At 37.4% G+C, this 20,898-nt stretch overlaps 1 protein-coding gene across 3 annotated transcripts in view; it reads right to left on the bottom strand.

Moving 5' to 3' along the window:
- Window positions 1-336: 336 nt before the first annotated feature.
- SELENOI (selenoprotein I) overlaps window positions 337-20,898 on the bottom strand; it is a 47,850-nt gene continuing 27,288 nt past the window's right edge. For 2 of the 3 annotated variants that reach the window (XM_030799671.1, XM_030799672.1), the window contains 4 exons: window positions 12,616-12,664; window positions 10,813-10,993; window positions 9,418-9,600; window positions 337-7,209 (listed from right to left, as the gene is read on the bottom strand). In XM_030799671.1, coding sequence (XP_030655531.1) covers window positions 7,111-7,209; window positions 9,418-9,600; window positions 10,813-10,993; window positions 12,616-12,664 — 512 coding nt within the window. In that variant the 3' untranslated portion in view covers window positions 337-7,110. The remainder of the gene's footprint in view (window positions 7,210-9,417; window positions 9,601-10,812; window positions 10,994-12,615; window positions 12,665-20,898) is intronic. The other variant, XR_004026960.1, reaches the window with a different exon arrangement.

Here is a 20,898-nt window from a genome sequence, read left to right as displayed (position 1 = left end):
GGAAGAAACCACCTTACAAACTAATTTAGGCGTGACCCAGTCATTATTAGACTATAGAGACTGCCACCACCCAGTTCTGGGCGAGTCAGGAGCGTATACTATGAAAAGCTGTTACTGCCACCTGCCTCGTATTCTGCCTTTTGAAATAAGTCACAGGATCACAGAACGCCCAGAAGCAAGCGGCTGATCTTTCTAAAAACAGAACAAAACCTTTTTAGTGTTTTGCTTTAAAATAATCAATGATTCTCTGAGACAAGTGGCTGGACTTTAGTTTTTTCCCCATAGCTCCCTCCCCTTTTGCACCTACCAAGGAAAACAAAGACAATCTGAAAACAATTAAAAGGATTTAAAAATTATTTATTTTCACTTTTATTACAATAAATAATTATCAATAATAGAATTAAACAATTTTCAATTAAAACCTACTGCATTACTTTGGGGTTTCACAGCAGCAGAAACAAACATAAATCCAGTTGAAAGGGCAAGGCTTCCAGAATCCAGTGACAAGAAACAGTCTGGTCTTGATTATTCGGGCTAGCAATGGGAAATACTGATACAGATAATGCAAAAACAATGAAATGCATCGGCATACTCTCTTTGTATATCACATTATCTGACACTTCAAAATATTCCAGCTAAGTAATTTAAGCAAGCCACGAAGCTCTGTTTCCGCAAGAGTTAGAGTTCTCCCCCAGCAAGCCCGCGGCACAACTGCTCCCAGAGCCACCCTCTGGCCAGAAACGGGCCCCATCATAATGCAGACCTAGAAGCCTCCACCCTGGTGGAAGCAGCCATCTTTCTCAAAGCTCTTTCTGGCTCACACAACCCATGGTTAAAGGAAAATGGGAAAGTGACATATTTAAAGGGCCTTTCTCGAGGACTGAGATGAACTGGAAGACAGACAAACTGTGGCTCCAGATCAGGAAGAGGCTTCAGAATAAGGGCCACATGCAGATTAAATCCACATGAAGAAACAATCTAATAAAGGCTGACCATTTTGCTGATAATCAAGTGGACTGCATGTATATATGAATATATCAGACATACATATGTAGAGAATATATGTGTACATATTAAATAGGCATATACACACATCACACATAACCAGATAAAATAAATGGTACATACATTGCTACTATGAACACAGCAAGTCCCAGACAGAACAATGACTAATATGTTCAATTAAACTACTTGAATTAAACTACTCTTCCTCTCCCCAAAATATTCTGCTTGCAGCAAACATTCCAGTTGCTCAAGCGGTGTTGTTTCTAGGTTCCTGAGAAGTAATGGAATCGTCCTCTTGTTTCAGAACACTACAGAAAGCCAACTGCAACAGGACCAAGCTAAACAACTCATATTTGATTTGGCCATGATTCCTGCCACCTATTCTTAGTCACAGGGCATGAAACCTTACTCAGAAAGATATCAATTTCTTTTTCTACAACTGGCTACAAATTTATCGTATTATGTTAGATGGAGGGGACTGGGGGAAGGTGGGCAGCAGGGAGTTTACATGTTGGCAATCATTCATTGCCTTTCCCTTTACCCAGAGAAAATGCTACTAAAAAAAAAAAAAACAGAAATTTAGAGTTCAATAATGAATTTTGCTTTCTTGGCACATTTTTGAAATGATCATATCATTACACATAGCTAGCTCTTTATCTCCTGAATGCTTCTTTAGGGAGGCAAGTTATCTAAACAACAAAATAACCTACAAAAAAAAGTTAATATTTTGAGCAGTCTCAATTTGTAGCTATTAAACTCAAAGTCTAATGCTGAAAGGCAACAGTAATTTAAACAGATTTATTTATTTTTATTATTTTTTGAGACAGAGTCTTGCTCTGTCACTCTGGCTGGAGTGCAGTGGCACAGTCTCCGCTCACTGCAATCTCCATCTCCCAGGTTCAAGCGATTCTCCTGCCTCAGCCTCCCCAGTAACTGGGATTACAGGCACATGCCACCATGCCCAGCTAATTTTTTTGTATTTTTAGTAGAGACGGGGTTTCGCCATGTTGTCCAGGTTGGTCTCGAACTCCTGGGCTCAAGCAATCCACCTGCCTTAGCTTCCCAAAGTGCTGGGATTACAGGCACCTGCCCCAGATTTATAATGCTATTCACAGATCTTGCAGAATTATAACAGGCTCCTTCTACAACTTGGTTAGTGACATCAAGTACTAACTAAATATGTTCGAGGTCAAGAACTTACTCTTGAGATATTCAAAAAGTGCTTGTCAAGAATATCAGAATCTAGAATTCATGGCAAATTGTATATATTTTAATAAAAACCTTAAAATAAATTCTAATTTTAATTGCTACCCATAGAAACTGCTCAAGAGAAGATGTTAGCCAAAGAGACATGAAATATCCACAGCATTTACCTACTCCCTCGTCTTCAGTACTGTCTCTAACTTCAATTGTAGTATATGTGCTGCTGAAGACAGCAGTCTGCTTCCAGTTTCAACACAGCATTAAGGTACCCTATAGCCATCATCCAATATACTTGCTTTAAAAACAGCACTACTCTGATTTAGCCTGGCTTTGTAAGAATGATTCTCTGGAGAGAAAGACCATGTGAATGGTCTGTGGAAGACCAGAACGATCCTGCTGCAGTCCAAGTGGATTTTCCTAGAGACAAGCCTTTGTTAAAATATTCTAAAATCAGTATATGTGGCACCTTCCAATTCTGGGAACCTGGCCTTTCTAAGCATATGCAACACAACCCCCTCGCTTAAGCTACCTGTGAGAGAGCTACAAATGGCAAAACTTCTTTTGCTACTCTAAATATTAATGCATTAAAAGATCTGTCTAGATAGGGAGCAGATCCCTGCTTTAAAAAAAGTAGATAGATTACTATCTCTTGCATATTTGTTTACTAAAGAGCAAAGCATATTACTAGCATGCAGGCTTAAAAAGTTACATTTATTCTGCACTGTAGAAACACTGGAAATGAATAGCCAACAAATCCAATTCCCACAGCTCCATGCAAGGAAGAAGCATATCACCACTTTCTCTGGAAAAGTTAGACAACCATGATTAACCATATACCCTACAATAACTGCCTGCCAATGTCAGTCATTTGTACCACTGTCAAACATAAAAACTAAAATATGCAAATCACATGGGTTACATAATCAATAAAGGAAAATCAGAAATTTACTTAAGCTTCCTAAAATGCCCAGAGCATCATACGTTCAGGTTTCAGAGATTTCACACCATTTTACTTTTAAAACTGTCACTTTAAATGTACATGTCAAAGTGCTTCAAATGTAGCATACTAGTTAAAATTCTTCCTGGAAGGTTCTAGTGCTGGCAGCTAACTTACTAAAGTTATCCACCCACAGGGTGTTCAAGCAAGGGCATGCTGACTTACAAAGACACCTCATGGGACAAAGAAAATTCTGGTCTGACTTCACAAATTTTCTATAGAGTACTTAAATCCAGAACGGAGGTCACGATAAGGCCACTCTGAACACAGGCATCAACACAACCAAAGATTTCTGTATCTGTTTTTGGCTGTTTGGGGACCCAAAGTCAAAAGTTCCAGCCCATCAAGCTTACTTTGTTCCCTCTGGCACGTTCCCAGTCCTTGACTAGTCAAGAGATCTAAGGCCATCAAGGAGATCTGTATGTGGCAACATCTAGGGGCAACAAGGCAAGACCTGAGTGGGCAGCCTCTGTCCTAGGTGGTGGGTAGTTAAGAGGAAACCCAGGTGAAGAATGAAGAGGAAGAACTACAAATAGGCTTCTATATAAAATATAAACGGGAAAAGTAGCCTCTGACTCAGACACCTTCAGATTATCTTTTTATTCTTCATAGGTCACAGAGTCAAAGTCTGTTATGGAAGCAAGGTATATTCCAAATGCATTTTGACTGACTACAAAATAAGCCAGTTCTTTGAAAACAACACTTAGGAAACTTTCAAATTCATAGGATGTTTCAAATTCATAGGATGTTAAGTCTCTTCTTCCCTTTAAAGTGGAAACTACGCCTGCTTTTTCCTTCGTATATTCTCCCAAAGCTCAGGCTCCAGGTCATAATCAATACTCTTTTGGTACCTATTTAGAATTGGGGTAACTCTAGACATACACTCCCCTCCTCTCAATGCTTCTATATTAGAATAAATAACATGATGGTATTACTACTGTAACATCCTAAACCACAATCAACATTTAGCTTTCTTTTGAAAATTAGAATTCAAAGTATTTCAATAATGACATTAAAATGACAAAGGGGAATATTTAGCTTTTTATTTGGAAGTTATTCACTCTATTACCTTTAAGACTAAAACCCATAAACTCTATCAATTACCTATTCGTGGAAGAATGACACTGTAAACTGTGGCAATGTCAAAATGTGTACTGCACTTTATAAAAGCATGGATAATATTAAAGGATCACAAAAGGCAGCATTAGCATTCTCTATCCAGGTATTATTAAATCTTTTTATCCCATGCCCCCCTCAAATATAGGAGAATTATTATCTGATAAGCCTGAAAGGACTTTTTTTAATACCATAACCTAAAAAGACACTTCTTACAGGTGTATGCAACTTTGGTCAGCAGAAAACACAATACGAGCCTCCGGCCTAGCTAAGGCACTCTATTCTGAAAGTACAGAAAACATGCACGTATGCTCCTTATCATGGCGTTGCTCCCCAAAAGGCAGCTCACTGTATGCTGGGGAGAAAGGCTGTGGCATGAAGTCACCCACAATATCATGCATACTTTGGAAATGTTATAGTAATTGGCATGACATAAATGCACACAGCTATCTGGAATGAAATCCTGCTTCAGATGCTATATCTCTAGACAACAAATGGGGGCTCTCAAGATGCACTTTCAAGAATGGCAGACTAAAACAAGAAAGAGAGTCAGCAGTACACTAAAGATTCACAAGTATCCAAACAGTGAATTGCTCAATTTCACTTTCCCCTTGTTGACAGCCACTTTTCTTTCATCTAACAACGTCAATAAAACTGACTATGGCATCATTCTTTACCACCGTAGGGAAACGAGTCTAAAGTACAGCACAAAACAATTTTCAAATAAATTTGATACAATGAAAAGAGGGCAGAAACACACTTTTGAAGTAAAAGAGCCCCCAAACTATAGGACGTGACCTTAATGCCAGAAGTAAAGGGTATTTTTACTATACTGTACAAGGTCAAGAAAGCCTGTGGTCCAAGTTTGTCATTTTATAAATATTTATCAGTTCTTTTCTTATATAATACAGATTAATCTCATTCTTGTGTACAAGGTCAACAAAATGGTAAAATAATTAGCTTGGAAATCTTAAAACAAAGCTTTTTCCCTACCCCCAATTAACATTTTATCCAGTTCAATTTTATAGATCACAAAGAACAAGGTATACGAAAAACAGTTACCGTCACTTAACTGGTTAATTCTCTGACTTCCATGATGGCTATTAACAAACATGGGATCACTATCTGCATTATTCTGCATCCATTTCTCATCTATTTCCAACATTCATCTGTGTCTCAGAGAAAGTCACCAAATACACCTCAACCTTTATAATTTTTTAAAATTAGTATAGAACCATGAGCTAGTGCCGTGACTCATTTCTAATAACTTGAATGACAATGATTGGAATTTATAAATTTTAAAAATGAAATATCAATTACAGTTATTTTTTACAAAGCAGCAGACTGAAATTCAACAAAGAAATACACTATAATTAAACAATGGTCACATTCATAAATAGTTATGAATTTAATTACATATCAACACAGTGGTGCCTATTTTATCCAAGTGCAGCCTGTCCAAAAAAAGGGGGTTTAAGATACACTCTTCATTCAAGCACAAACTTCATTCAGTGAAAAATAAAAGAAAATCAGCAAGTTCACCACCACCAAATTAAATGAAGACAAATAGAAGAAAATATCCACATAATGAAAAAATATGGTTTATAGAACAACTATACTACAATTAAAGGGATTTTTATGTTTGTCAGTAAACCTCAGAAATTACTCCAAGTCATATTAAGATTAAAGGGGGCATGTACTCAGTAAGGCATATATATCAAAAGTTTTCTTCAAGTGGGGAAATGGACAAGCTGGGGAAGAGAGAATTTCTCTCTGTTTTATCTCGTATGAAATAAAAAACACAGCACCTCACCCGGAAAAAAGAGAGAGGGGAAGGACCGACAGACAGACAAACTGAATCAAAAAATTAATTTTGGTCATAGTGAGGTTCATGAAATTCCTAACTCCAATTTATATGTATCTTACAAGGTACTTTCATCTGCATTTCTCACAAGTCATTGTCATAGTACTGGGACTGTCACATGCATTCCTATAATCAGAGCTCACAGGCACCAAATCTCAGGAACCTGCAGCTGAAGGGTGGGGGAGGGGGGAAATGCCACATTTAAACAATGAACCGTCCCAATGGGTGAGCTATAATTACAACCCATTCTCAAATTCTCAACTGATTATTTCTCTTTAGGAGAAAATTAAACCATTTACCAAGATCTGTTCCATAATAAAGACAGCTAGAATACTAGAAAATCTAAATATACATTAGCTAAATGTATTAGCTCTCTTATCATTTGAGAACAAAAGCCATTTTCAGAGGAAAGAGAAACCAGTATTTGGCAACTGTCTATTGTTTGGTAATCATTGGCATCTCTTGGTGAAGGTGACTTATTTTTATCCTTTCCCTATACTAGGTTTGGACTATTGCTACTCCCACTATTACAAAGTTCCAAATATGAAAACACACTGTGGTTTTCTGAGTGTTATCAGTGTTCTGAAATCAATTTTGGTATTTAAAAAATAAAAACAAAGTATCTTTAACCCTGCATGAATCACAACATTGTAAACTCACGAAGTTAGAACCATTAGGAACATTTTGCTGGTCTAACGTACATTCTGCTCAACCAAAATGTCACATAGTTTTATAAAAAATAAAATAGGCTTAGAGTTAGTAGGTCCAAAATTTCACAAGTTCAGATTATATGTATCATTCCTGCTGTCCAAGTACCATACTGAGATCCCATGTCTGTCAAGCAGATCAGTCTAGTTCAATGGTGATGGAGGAAATATTTACAAGCATTTATTTACAATACTTCTTTGTGCCCAAAGAAAGATTATTACAGGCCAATATCCTTTTCTTCCATTCCTAGTCAATCTGAGTTTGGTTTCCTCAATGAGAAGGGGTAAATCTGAAAATGGCTGCTCAGCTGCTTTACCTATGAAAAATCAGAACATGAGACAGTGACAAATATGTACCTTATTGTTTTTTAAAAGCACACAGAATTTACCCCCTAGAGATAACAACTTATTGACACGGCAAAAATCATGAGAAATACTGAAGAGGTTTTTCTGGATTAGGATAGCTATAGAACTAGACAGCTAAATGGGAGTACTAGAACTAACTTGGGAAAGTTAGGACTTGGAACTAAAATCTAGTCTTGAGAACCCTCCAGAGCACTCAAATTCACATCCAAATCTGAAAAACTATAGGATTAGTTGACCTGTAGCATCTAGATCAAGTAATCATATTTATAGTTAGACTCAATATTCAGCTTGCTAAATATTTCTAAGTAATCATTCCTAATCCTGATGAAATAGTAGAAAACTAGATCTATGAATTTGGAGAGGCCTTATTAGTTAAGGTATCTCTAGTGGGAAGGCAAGAGCTTAGTTATAGGTCAGCGAGTGCATGTCATTTACTTGATACTTATCATTTACATTTCAGTAGTTCAAGTGAATGTTTTGTGTGGCCTAGCAAGTTTTAACTTCTGGCCAGAAGTTGTAGACGTGGTAAAAGAACACAAAGGCAGACAAAAAAGATGATCCTAAATTGTTTTCCAGTTACCTCTTATTTATTTTCCAGGTTTTTAACAATGAAAATGTAGTACCTTTATAATTTAAAGAAAAATATATTTTGGTTTGGTTTGGTATGTATGTAGCTTTCTAAAGATATGCTTCTAAAAGGCTATAGTAAATGAAAACAATTTAAAAAGACACTGGCAAATGGATATTCTATGCCATGCATATATTGATGAAATATCAGGCTAAAGGCCCAAGAGTATTGATATAAGGCATATAAGGTTACATTTGTACAAATAAAAACAAAAATAATTATGTCTTATATCACAATTCATCACAGCTTTTTTCTCCTTAACAATTGCATCTAGTTTGTTCTAACAAATGAGGGCAACTTTGTAGAGAAACACTAAGGGAAGAAAGCCCAAGTTTAGCAACATATGCAAGGTATAAAGTTGTTATCAAGCATGATAGCTGCCTCTCCAACTTAAAAACTGTGTGTGAAAATACAGAAGATATTTTGTTTCTCAAACGGATTTACAGCAGGGTTCCTTTCAAACAAGCACACCAAATAGAAGTGTTTTAAGAGTCATAAAAATGTGAATACCCTGTCACGACCCCATTCCTATGAAATTATCCTCGGAAAATAAAACAAATGAAACAAAAATATTCCAGATTGTTTATGCCAACCTTTTCTTTCTTTCTTTTTTTTTTTTTTGAGACAGGGTTTCACTTTGTCACTCAGGCTGGAGCACAGTGGCACCATCTCAGCTCACTGCAGCCCCAACCTCCTGGGCTCCAGCGATCCTCCCACCTCAGCCCTCCAAGTAACTGGGACTACAGGCCTGTACCACCACATCTGGCTAATTTCTTTTTTGTATTTTTTTGTAGAGACAGGTTTTCACACTGTTACCCAGGGTGGTCTCGAACTCCTAAGCTAAAGCGATCCACCCGCCTCAGCCTCCCAAAGGGCTAGGATTACAGGCATGAGCCACCACACCCAGCCTAGGGCAATATTTATAATGGTGAAAATCTGGAAACAACCGAAATGATTAAAATAACTGTGCTGTGCAAGGTCATTATTAAGTGATCTCCTTGGTGGAATATTGCACAGCCTATGTTAAAATATGTAAAATAACTAGAAAAGAATGTTAAAGTGAAAGAAAAACCACATGATTCTGTTTGATTTCATTATATCTATATTTGTCCATTCTCCTAAAATTAGTTTATTTTAGAAGAAAATATCAAGTTTACAAAACATTTCTTAAAATCCCTTTTCTTCTATATTTCCCCTTATTTATTAATTTTGCTGATGAGGGCTCAAGAATAACATAAATGAAGTAAAACCTCAAATAATACAAAAGTCTTCCTTCAGTCGGAAATTCTAATCTCCCTCACCACAACTGCTTAGCAAACTGGGCAGCGGGAGGGAAAAAGCACTATACAACCAATTACAGTTTCTTTCCAAATTTTGTTAATGAACAATAAAAATATCCCAAAACCCTTACAGCTACTATAATAAGCAACTTTCTTTTTAAAATTTTCCATTGCCTCCTTTCTACTCAGAGGCATTTATTGGTGCCATTTATAAGCTCCAAATTGAACCCATTTTGCTGTAGATTACTCACCACTCGTACTCCATAATGGATGTGGGCCAGAGTAAAAGCAGTTGTTAATGTATACAGGAGAATGCTCTCAACGTAAGAGGGTACTCCTAGGTTTACCACTAAGACAACCAAGAAGAGAGGAACTAGCAACCAATTCAAAGTTGGACACCGGGTACTACTCATTTGGCAAACAATCAGCTGACACTGGACGTTAGTTTAAAAAAATAAGAGAGAAAAAAAGAAAAATTTCATTAGCAAAGCACTTCCGAAAGTAGTCTTTCCAACATTTGAAAAGCATTCAAGTACCTGAACCAACACACTTACATTATCTAAGTTCAGAAGTTCTCAGTGCTTAGGGGCCCGACTGGACCCCTGGCCCCACCCAAAAACCCATGCACCCTCAGAGTGTGTGTCAGAAGAGGCTGGAAGATAACCGAATAAGGACGCTATAGAAGGCATTCTTCCACTGGGCAACAGTTTGAATAAAAGAAATTTCTCTCAATTTTAAGATTCTATGATATGTTAAAAAAAAAAATCAAAATAGCCTCCCACACCCCCACACAATTAAGTTTCTTTATGGCAGTGATGAAGAAGTGCTATCTCCAATTCAGTTCCATTGCCATAATTAGTATCTCAAAACCTCTTTGGCCCCTTTATTTTTGAAGACCTTACTTAAATATAATTTAATTCTTTCAGAGACACTTTTTATACAATGCATCAGTGTTTTTAGATATTTAAACCCTGTAAAATCAGCAGGACTTGGGATATTACACACGTTACAAACATGGAAACATAAGATGAGTAGCTAAGTTACAAAATAAAAACTTCTAAGGACCCAGCCTGAGCTAGAACACACACCTTCTGGCTTTCAGGACTATCACAGTCTTTTCTCAACTCCTGATCTCTGCTTCCTGTCTGCTCTCTTGCACAGTCTAGCATGGAAAGGAATTTAAAAGAATATGTTCTATTTATTACAAAGTTTTAAATTCCACGTTCTTAATCTTAAAATCAGCTGATTTTTAAAGTGTCTTTTTTCTTTCTCAAATATCTCTTCCAAGCTTCCTAGAATAATCATTTAAGTCTGCAGCCATTTCAGCCATACTGGTAATATATTTAGAGTCTAAAGGGAATCTATAAATTTTTTCCATGAATTCTTCAGCAGGCAACCAAAATAAAAAATTTAAGTGTGCCACAGTTCCAAAATACTACTGTAGTCTCCAATCCTATTGGTTTCAAAGGGCAAAATAAAATAATTTTCAGCATTTCAGTCTTTGAGGTTACTATTCTTTCAAATTTCTGAAATAAAAATCTTTAAATTAAAATCTGTTTATTCTAATATTAAAGATTTTTCAAATTATCAAATTCTATCATACATTCCTAATATATATTATGATTTTTAAAAGAAAAAAATCTTACTGTACTGTTGGCAAAGGCTGTTCCAACCATAAAGTAGAACACTCTAGGATGTAGCTCTAAAATATCTGAAGGTGACCAAAGGATCCACGCTGTAGACAAAATGAACAGCAAGCATGGAGAAAATAAGGGAACCATAGCTTCATAGACTGAATTGAGTTTCAAGGTGTTATTTTTATAGCTTCTGGAAAAAAAAATCAAGTAATATAAAGAACATTATTACATATAAATTGTACAGTACTTGTACTGTAGTTTATAGTTTCCTTATTTATACACTTATTTTATACTCACAATAATCTTGTGGCATAGACAGAACCAACATCATTAATCCCATTTTACAGACAGGCTAAGTGAGGATAAGAGAATTTAAATTTACAAAACTTGCTACCAAGTGGCAGGGCCAGGATTAGGACTGAAATCTTCTGACCTCTAATCCCATTTTCTTCTCTTTAAACCAAACTATCAACTGCTGTGCTAAGAATATAAAGATGAATAAAATTTGGACTTTGTTCTATGAGATATTCTAATGGGGGAAATAAGATGAACATAAAATACTAGAAGAGTACCTCAAAGTGCAGCTTTAACACAAAGTGATACAGAACTTAGAGTGAGACAGAGCTGACATGAAAAGACTGAGGTGCGACTGGCACACCACATCTCAGTGTCTCTAAGCACACAGGAGGTTATACAATACACGTCTGCTCAGCTGAACAGAGCTCCAAATTCCAGTCCTGCTTCTGCCATTGATCACACGACCTTGGGCAATATGTTGCCCAGTCAGAGCCTGGTTGTTATAAAATGAGGAGTAAATGTAGAGAAATAATCTCTACATCCTTCAGAGCTTTAAACTGTATGGCTTCTATAAATGACTGCCAGCTCAAATAAATGAAGAAGATTAATAGAGCTTGGTTTAACATAAATAAGATTCTGCTACGCAGATTTGAGAGCTAAAGGATGAAGTGGGAAGTGTAAGAAAATGTTTCAACCAGAAGAAAAAGGAGCAAAGGAAACAGTGGGAGCAAAATTACTAAAGAGGGAAAGAACAAAATATATTCAGGACACAATAGGCAAATTCAATGTCGCTGAGCAAAAGTGGAGAAGCACATAGATCAGAGAAATGAAATTCCACCTGAGCATCTCCCTTCTCCCCGCAACCCAGACAGGAACTTCTATAGAAGGGCTATTTAAGAAAAGTCAGCACAAGTCCAGTTTGGTCCTAAACTACACACATTCAGAATTTTTATGATCTTGCTAAATTTTTTTTTTTTTTTTTTTTTTTTTTTTGAGACAGAGTCTCGCTGTGTTGCCAAGGCTGGAGTGCAGTGGCGCGATCTTGGCTCACTGCAACCTCCGCCTCCCAGATTCAAGCAATTCTCTTGCCTCAGCTTCCTGAGTAGCTAGCATTACAGGCGTGTGCCACCACACAAGGCTAATTTTTGTATTTTTAGTAGAGACGGGTTTCACCATGTTGGTCAGGCTGGTCTCGAACCTGACCTCGTGATCCGCCCACCTCAGCCTCCCAAAGTGTTGGGATTACAGGTGTGAGCCACCGCGCCTGGCCTCGTTAGACTATTTGATGAGTCCAAAACTGTAACAAAAGAATTAGTAGTTTTGTGCTGTGTTTGAAATGACTACATTAGCCACCACAGACACCCTAAACTACCTACCCCATTCTAGATTTAAAATATAGGTTTTGTGACCTTTTCAAAATGTCCTGACTCCAAAAGGAAAATAGATCCCTAAGTTCAGCTAACAACTGCTAAAACTTTTCATATTTCTTGCCCATTTAAAAAATAAAATACTTACCTGAAAAAGTTTAATAAACTCATTGGAAGAGTCACACATAATGCACAACCTAAAGGGAATAATTACTCAATTATTATGCTTATTCAAGAGTGATTATTACATTATCACTGAATCATACAAAACAAATATTTTTAGACCCCAAAAATTTCAGGTTCAAGTTTACTTCTGTAATAAAATTAAATATATTTATAAACAACATTTACAACAGGAAGAGTGGCAGTACAATTTGGTGATTCAGAGGGCAGACTCAAAGAGCCAGGTGGGCCTCAATTTCAGTTGTGCCATGAACTGATTATGGGACTTCAGGCAAATTGGTGTTTTACTGCCTCAGTTTCTTTATTTATAAAATAGAGATAATAGTTGTACCAACCCCACAGAGCTTTGAGAAGTGAATGAGGTATGACATGTTAAGATACCTGGAACAGTATGGGGTACCGAAACTGCACAGTAAGCATGAGCTACTCAAAGGGGGAATCCTGTTGCTTCACATTTACTTTTTACCTTCCTAGCTTTTTTTTTTTTTTGTGGAAACAGGGTCTGGCTGTATTCCAGGCTGGTCACAAACTACTGGGTCAAGCAATTCTCCTACGTCAGGCTTCTGAGCAGCTGAGACTACAAGCATGAGCCACCGCACCCAGTCTTCCTAGCATTTTCAGTTTCTCCCCCTAGCTACTTCCATTCGCACACTGGTTCTCTCCCCATAAACTTTAAAACAAAGATGGCCTTCCCAAGAAACCCTCCCTTGATTCTGCTGTCCTCACTATCTACTATCTTCTTCTGCGTTGTCTTATCATTTGCTAAACTTTTCAATTGTCCTCAATTTCTTAGCATTTTTTTATTCACTGTGTTCCAACTTTGCAGAAATTATATTCTTGAAATTTACCAAGCTTTCCTAATGTTCAAATTCAGTATCGTTTTTTCATTCCTGACTCCTAAGTGAAATGCCTTGGTTGACTATCCACTAAACTGAAATTCTTTCCTCCGTTTGCCTTTGTGATGCCATTCTCCCTATGTTTCCACTAGCCATCTCACCATTTCATTCTGTGTCCTTTGTTGGCAATTCTACTTCCTGCATATTACTACCTGGGTGCCCCGCTATACTTATACTCTCTCTCTCTCTGAGAATCCTCTCTTAAAGCTCAACTACAAGCTTACAACAGATGACTGCAATATCTAATTATGGACTCTTGGACAAACTCTAACAATCTGAACTTCAGATTCCAGTTGTACAATGGGGATGGGTTGAACTATTTTCTAGTGTTTTGTCCCTTACAGCTTTAAAATTCTTTGATCCTATGACCTATAGTGATATAAGTTCCTAATTATTTTCTCTCTCAAACTCCAAATCAATATATCTGGCAAGCTGCTGGGCACTTCATTTGGATGTTCCATCGTCATGCAACGTATTAGCCCCAGTTTGTCTCTTCCAGACACCTGGTGACTCTACTTGGTTTGAGGGTCAATGCAGCTATGGCCTTAAAGATTAAAGGCAGAAAACATTCCTTCTAAACAATTCCTAAGACATCTGGCTTAAAACAGAAGACTAGAACCCAACAGAAATCTTATCTCTAAAAAAGAATTACTCTGCTACTTCCAAGCCCAAGTAGAACAAAGTTCCCCAAATTAGACGAACTTAGAGGGAAAAGAAGGAGAAGACCACCTGAGGTCCTCAGTGTTCTCAGAAATTTTTAGCAGCTTACTCCATGTCAAGCTGGGAAGCACGGAAGGGGAGCCAAGGCTAAATGAATTAACGCAGAATTACTTGTAGCTCTGAGGTGTTGGAAATAGGCTGAGACAAACTAGCAAAAGATTTGCCACCAAGAGTAATTTTAGTTTTAAAAATCTTGAAATAACTATCTCAAGTATAGTGAGCACGTAGAAAGCCGGAGCTCTATACAGGCTGCCAAAGAGAAACGCTGCATCTTCTGTTTCTTCTCTATAGTACTTAATGTACTTTCTGAAACGAGTACTTAATTGTTAAATACTTATCTATGAAGCTCTATGTTTCAAGTAGAGAACAATGATAGAGACCATACATATGCAGACTTGCTTTTCATCTTGCACAAGTGAAGGCCCAGACTTCACAATATAGGAAACTTAACAGCTACAGAAAAATCAGAGTAGAATTTGTAATTAAAAAAAAAAAAAAAAAAAAGACCAAACCGAAGGAGATACAATCCAAGGATAGCATGGTCATAAAAAATATTTTCGTTCCTCACATTTCCAGTTTATTTATTAAGTAGATACTTCAATTAAAACCACCAAGACAAAAAGTACCTTAAGAAAAGTTAAAAAGAGAAACAATAATGGGGAAAACTATAATCTATATCAAAGGATTAATATACCTAATATACGAAGAGCTTCTAAAAATAAAGGAAATGGCCAACAACCCTATAGAAAAAAAAATCTGCTTGAGAGATGTAAAATATGCAGAAAAAGACATACAAACGGCTCTTAAACACTAGAAAAGCTCATTCATAGTAAGAGAAAGGCAAATTAAAACTGTACAGACACATCATTTCTTACCTATCAGATTGGCAAAAAGTCAAACGTTTGACAATATACTATGTTGGTAAAACTGTAAATTAACAAGCACTTTCAAACACTGCTGGTAGGAACATAAAATCACACAACCCATATGGAGGGGAATATGGGAATTTTAAGCAAAACAGCACACATTTGTCTTCTACTAGCAATTCACTTCTAGAGACCTCTTCCTCAACACCCTGGCAAAAATATGAAAGGACTGATGTACAAGACTATTTGCTGCAGCAATTTGTACAACAGCAAAAACTGGAGCTAACCCAAATGTCTATTGATAGGGGGATGGGTGGACACACTATGGTACATCCACACAATGAAGTGCCAGGCAGCTGTAAGAGGACTGAGGAGGCTCCTTATAGACCGCTATGGAGTGATCGCTAGGATATACAATTAAGAGGGGGGAGGAAAAAAGGCACAGTATATAGTACAGTACATATAGAATGGAATGCTACCATGCATCTATGAAAGTGGGTGATAAAATGAAACACAAATATTTACTTATAATAAGAAAGAAACAAGGAAAAGATAAGCCATAGAATTAAAAACTAAGAATGGTTACCTCTGAGGAAAGAAAGGATTGGGTAACAACAGAAGCTAGACTTCTTTGAATATACCTCGTTCTGTAAATTTGACTTTGTTATCACAAATATTTTACATAATTATAAAGGAAAAATGAATTTTAAAAGAAAAAGTAATTCTTAAAGTAAAACAAATAAACTTAGATGTATAAATCCACAACTGGTGGCATAACCACAGAGTGTTGACTTTAAAAGATAGTAAACTGATGGGACACACCTAGTGGGATAAGACATAAGGATGAATAAAACTGCAAAAAAACAAAATCTTAATTTTCAGTTTTCCTCTGCTGATTTAGGTACTGTATTCGGAGACTGTTGTGAGTAGTTCATAGAATAAAGCAAATGAGTATTCTGTGTCACTGAAAACCAAGGATTTTGTAATAGTTTAAAGGACATAAAAATATAAGATCAATGAGGTTAAGTAAAAATTCTGTACTACCAAATCTGCTTTGGAATTATCAGTATGTATCTATGAAGTATTTTATCATAAAACTAAAAACTTGATTTCCTTACCTATCCACTGAATGAATGAATTCCTAAGCCATGTTAATCAATGTCTGTTATTTTATATTTTTTTTTTTTTTTTTTTTTTTTACCTATCCACTGAATGAATGAATTCCTAAGCCATGTTAATCAATGTCTGTTAATATTATTAGGTGAAGTTTAACCCTTAATAGTTTAAGGTAGCAGGTTAAAAAATATATATATATATTTGCAGCAGATGGAACAGAAACAGACATACAAAACCTGAACCCGCTACATGCCTCCTAATGTGATGCAATAGGAAGACCAGTACCTAATAACTATTGTTCCCCAGCATGCCCCCGACCCCCAAAATTAAACCGGTATCAAAATAAGCTCACAGATCTAACTATTGTTTATAGGAAAAGTGAGGGGCAGAGGAACATGTTAACGCCATGAGACTGCAACCAGGAAAATGCAGAATCTAAGAATTCTATTGGCCAAATGACCTACTTTCTTCAATACATAAACTTCAAAGAAAAAATAGGGAAAAGCTACGTAGATTAAAAGAAATTTTTTTAAAACTTATTTATTTAGTTATTTATTTTAGAGACAGAGCTTCACTCTTCTCACCCAGGCTGGCAATGGCGCAATCCTGACTCACCGCAACCTCCACCTCCCAGGTTCAAGCAATTCTCCTGCCTCAGCCTCCCGAGTAGCTGGGATTACAGGCTTAAGCCACCACACCCGGCTAATTTTGTATTTTTAGTAGAGACCACATTGGCCAGGCTGGTCTCAAACTCCTGACCTCAGATGATCAGCTGCCTTGGCCTCCCTAAAGTGCTGGGATTATAGGTGTGAGCCACCGCACCCAGCCAGATTAACAGAAATTTAAAAGGCATACCAACCAAAGGCAATGTATAGGTACTTGGCAGCTATAGAAACACATCAATTGTGGTTCTTTTACAGAAATCCTTATCATTTAGAGATACACAATGAAATATTTACGGATGAAAAGAAATGATATCTGGGATTTACTTTAAAATAATCTAAAGGAAGGAAGGCGTCTGTTAATGATGGCATAAAAAGGGAGACAATTCTTCTCACAAATGATGATTAAAAACCAGACAAAAATATTTAAAACAACTACTTGAAGGTACTAGAAAATACTGAAGGACAGAGAGAAATTCGAGAAGCATTTACACTTGAAACACTGGGTAACAACTTTGAGTTCGTGGCTTGCCTACCCCCTGTCCCAGACCAGATGATGGAAAGCCACAGTCTTCCTTACCAGCTTGTGGAAGCGGATAATAGATTCAGAGCAGCAGAGGAACTAGAAAGCAGGGTGGGGGATATTGCAGAAGAGAGAGATGCAGAAGGGTTGAGATTCTAAATCTGAGTATATGCTCTGCCCAAATTCCTGGGTGGATGCTAAACTAAGCAAGCAAATTGGAGACCCCACAGAACATAGTGAAAGAGAAGGCAGAAAACAGAGGAGATGCTGTGCTTGAAAGACAGAGGTGTTCTTGGTGATATGTGAGTCTGTTGTGTCTCTCACTAAGTGTGTTCCCAACCCACACTCAGACTGGGCTGAAGAAGGCAGAGCCCTTACTGGCTTGAGGGTTGGGGGCAGAACACAATTGCTGGAAGAGGAGCCAAAGATTCGGATGGGGAAACCCCAGAAGCAAAAAAATCACAGAGAGGTGAGCGCCAAAATCTCAGTATTGACTTTGCCCAAATCTTTGGCTGACCACTAAACTACACAGACACAAAAGAGACCCCCAAGAGACCTGGCTAAAAAAGCAGCAGCTAAAAGCTGAAAATAACCAAACAGAGACAAGAGCTACTATACAATGTGATGGGACAAATTTCTTCATCTGTGTCCAAACAAGTTAAATGCCTATCAGAACAAAAAACCAAAAATCCTCAGAGCAGAACAGATTATAGTCTCCACAAATGTAATCTATAATATCCGGTTTTCAACCAAAAAAAAAAAAAAAAATTGCTGGATATGCAAAGAAATAGAAAAAAAAGCAGTCAACAGAAAATGACTCTTAAGTGGGCCCAGATGTTGGACTCAGTAGACAGACTTTAAAGCAGCAATTTTAAATATGTTCAAAGAACTAAAGGAAAATATGATGATAATAATGAACAGAAGAATCTCAACAGAGAAATGGAAAGTTTAAAAGCCAAATGGAAATTCTACAGCTGAAAAGTACAATAACTTTTTTTTTCTGAGACAGGGTCTGACTCTGTTGCCCAGGCTGCAGTACAGTGGCACAATTACAGCTCACTGCAGCCTTGACTTCCTGGGCTCAAGTGATCCTCCTGCCTCGGCCTCCCAAATAACTGGGACTACAGGCATGCACCACCATATTCAGCTTCATTTTTCTATTTTTTTGTAGAGATGTGATCCCACTATGTTGCCCAGGCTGGTCTTGACTTCCTGGCCTCAAGCAATCCTCTCACCTCAGCCTCTCAAAGTGCTGGCACTACAGGTGTGAGCCACTGCACCCAGGGAAAAGTACAATAATTTAAATGAAAGATTTCCTAGATGGGCTCAACAGCATATTGGAGATGGCGGAAGAAAAAAGAAAAAACAATGAATTTAAAGATAGATGAATAAAAGTTATCCACTACAAAGAATAAAGAGATTAAAGAAAACTTAGTAAAGCCGCAGAAAATTACTTTTAGGACAGTATCAAGCAAACCTGTGTAACACACATGTAAATGGGGTCCCAGAAGAGAAGAGAGAGGGGAAGAAAAAATATCTCAAGAAGTAAAACTGTGACTGAAAACTTCACACATTCAGTCAAAAATAGTTACAGGTCCAACAGAGCCAACAGCTCAACAAATACCAAGAAAGACAAACACAAAGAAAACCACACCTAGGTACATCATAGTCAAACTTCTGAAAGCCAAAGATAAAAAGAGAACCTTGAAAGCAACAAGAGAAAAATAATACATTACAGAGTGACAATGATATATGAGCTGACTCAGAAACAACGGATGTCAAAAGACATTAAAATGATATATTCAAAATGCCAAAAGAAAAAATTCAGGCAAAATCAATACACTTTCACATAAGTAAAAAGAGAGAATAAACTGCTACCAGACCTGCACTATAAAAAAACCTAAAGGAAGTACTTCAAACTTCTGGGAAAGAACACCACATGGTAGGTCAAATATAAGGCAAGTATGTCAGTAAGTAAATAAACTGTATATTATAACACAACCTGGGGGCTAAGCAGGGGGTTAAAGAGTACTGGTGCATTTCAAACAAGATTGGCACTGGTATTGAAAATAGTTGAGACTGGGTAATAGTACATAGGGGTTTATTATATAAAAGTAGAAACATTATAAAGAAAATTATGTGCCTATTAGAGTACACACTTAACATTAAAAAATATGTCTCATATACTAGAGGATTCTGTCTTATCTAAATTTAACATTTAAATGTAACATGCAGGAAATCAAAAGGGTCACTACATAATTGGAGAAGAAAAATAGCCTTTTTGAGGTAAAGAAAAAAGTTTATACAGGTATCAAAAATGAACATTTGATAGATTTCAAGATAGCTCCTAAAATACGTACAGTCTAGAGCTACAGAAAAAAGCCCAAACCACTCCTTTTCTGAAAGCCAGTGCCTAATATGCCATCTTCTAAACAGTTTCTAAGCCTTACCTAATTCCCATTCCATTACCAAGGTTCACCAAATGGGAAAGGGTTATTTTTTATTTATTCTTTTATTTTTTTGAGACAGGGTCTCGCTCTGTCACCCAAGCTGGAGTGTATTGGCATATGCGATCATAGCTCACTGTAACCTCCAACTCCTGGGCTCTGGTGATCCTCTGACCTCAGCCTCTCAAGTAGCTAGCATTACAGGTGCACGCCACCACACCTGATTAACTAGTTTTTTTCTAGAGACAGGGTTTCACTATCTTGCCCAAGCTGGTCTCAAACCCCTGGGCTCAAGAGATTCTCCCACTTCAGCCTCCCAAAGTGCTGGGATTATAGGCCTGAGCCACTGTGCCTGGCCTATTTTTTAGATAAGAGAACAGAACACAGGACATAGCCCGCACATATACCTTTTTACTTCTACAAAGGTTCTCAGTGCCACTCCTGGGGCCCCTAAATAACCATCTGGATTTCTCTTTACCTCTTTCCATACCACTAATACCCTCTCCACTCAGTCAATCATCCTACAGATATCCCCTTTAGCTAAAATCAAAACAGAAAGATTACCACCATAAAAAATCTTTTTTTTTTTTTTTTTGAGACGGAGTCTCACTCTGTCACCCAGGCTGGAGTGCAGTGGCTCAATCTCGGCTCACTGCAAGCTCCGCCTCCCGGGTTCACGCCATTCTCCTGCCTCAGCCTCTCCGAGTAGCGGGGACTACAGGCGCCCGCCACCACGCCCGGCTAATTTTTTGTATTTTTAGTAGAGACGGGGTTTCACCATGGTCTCAATCTCTTGACCTCGTGATCCGCCCGCCTCGGCCTCCCAAAGTGCTGGGATTACAAGCGTGAGCCACAGCGCCCGGCCCATAAAAAATCTTTAGCAATCAGTGGGTTAAGAGGATATCTGAGAGGAATAGAAGCTTAATTTTTTGAGTGGATACATTATAAAATAATCGCTACATTTCATCTGTCCTGTATTTCATACAAACTAGTAATTTTCAACTTTGAGATAAATATA

Source organism: Nomascus leucogenys, chromosome 19, assembly GCF_006542625.1.
Source record: "Nomascus leucogenys isolate Asia chromosome 19, Asia_NLE_v1, whole genome shotgun sequence".
NCBI lineage: Eukaryota > Metazoa > Chordata > Mammalia > Primates > Hylobatidae > Nomascus > Nomascus leucogenys.
This window is presented reverse-complemented; position numbering and strand designations above follow the sequence as displayed.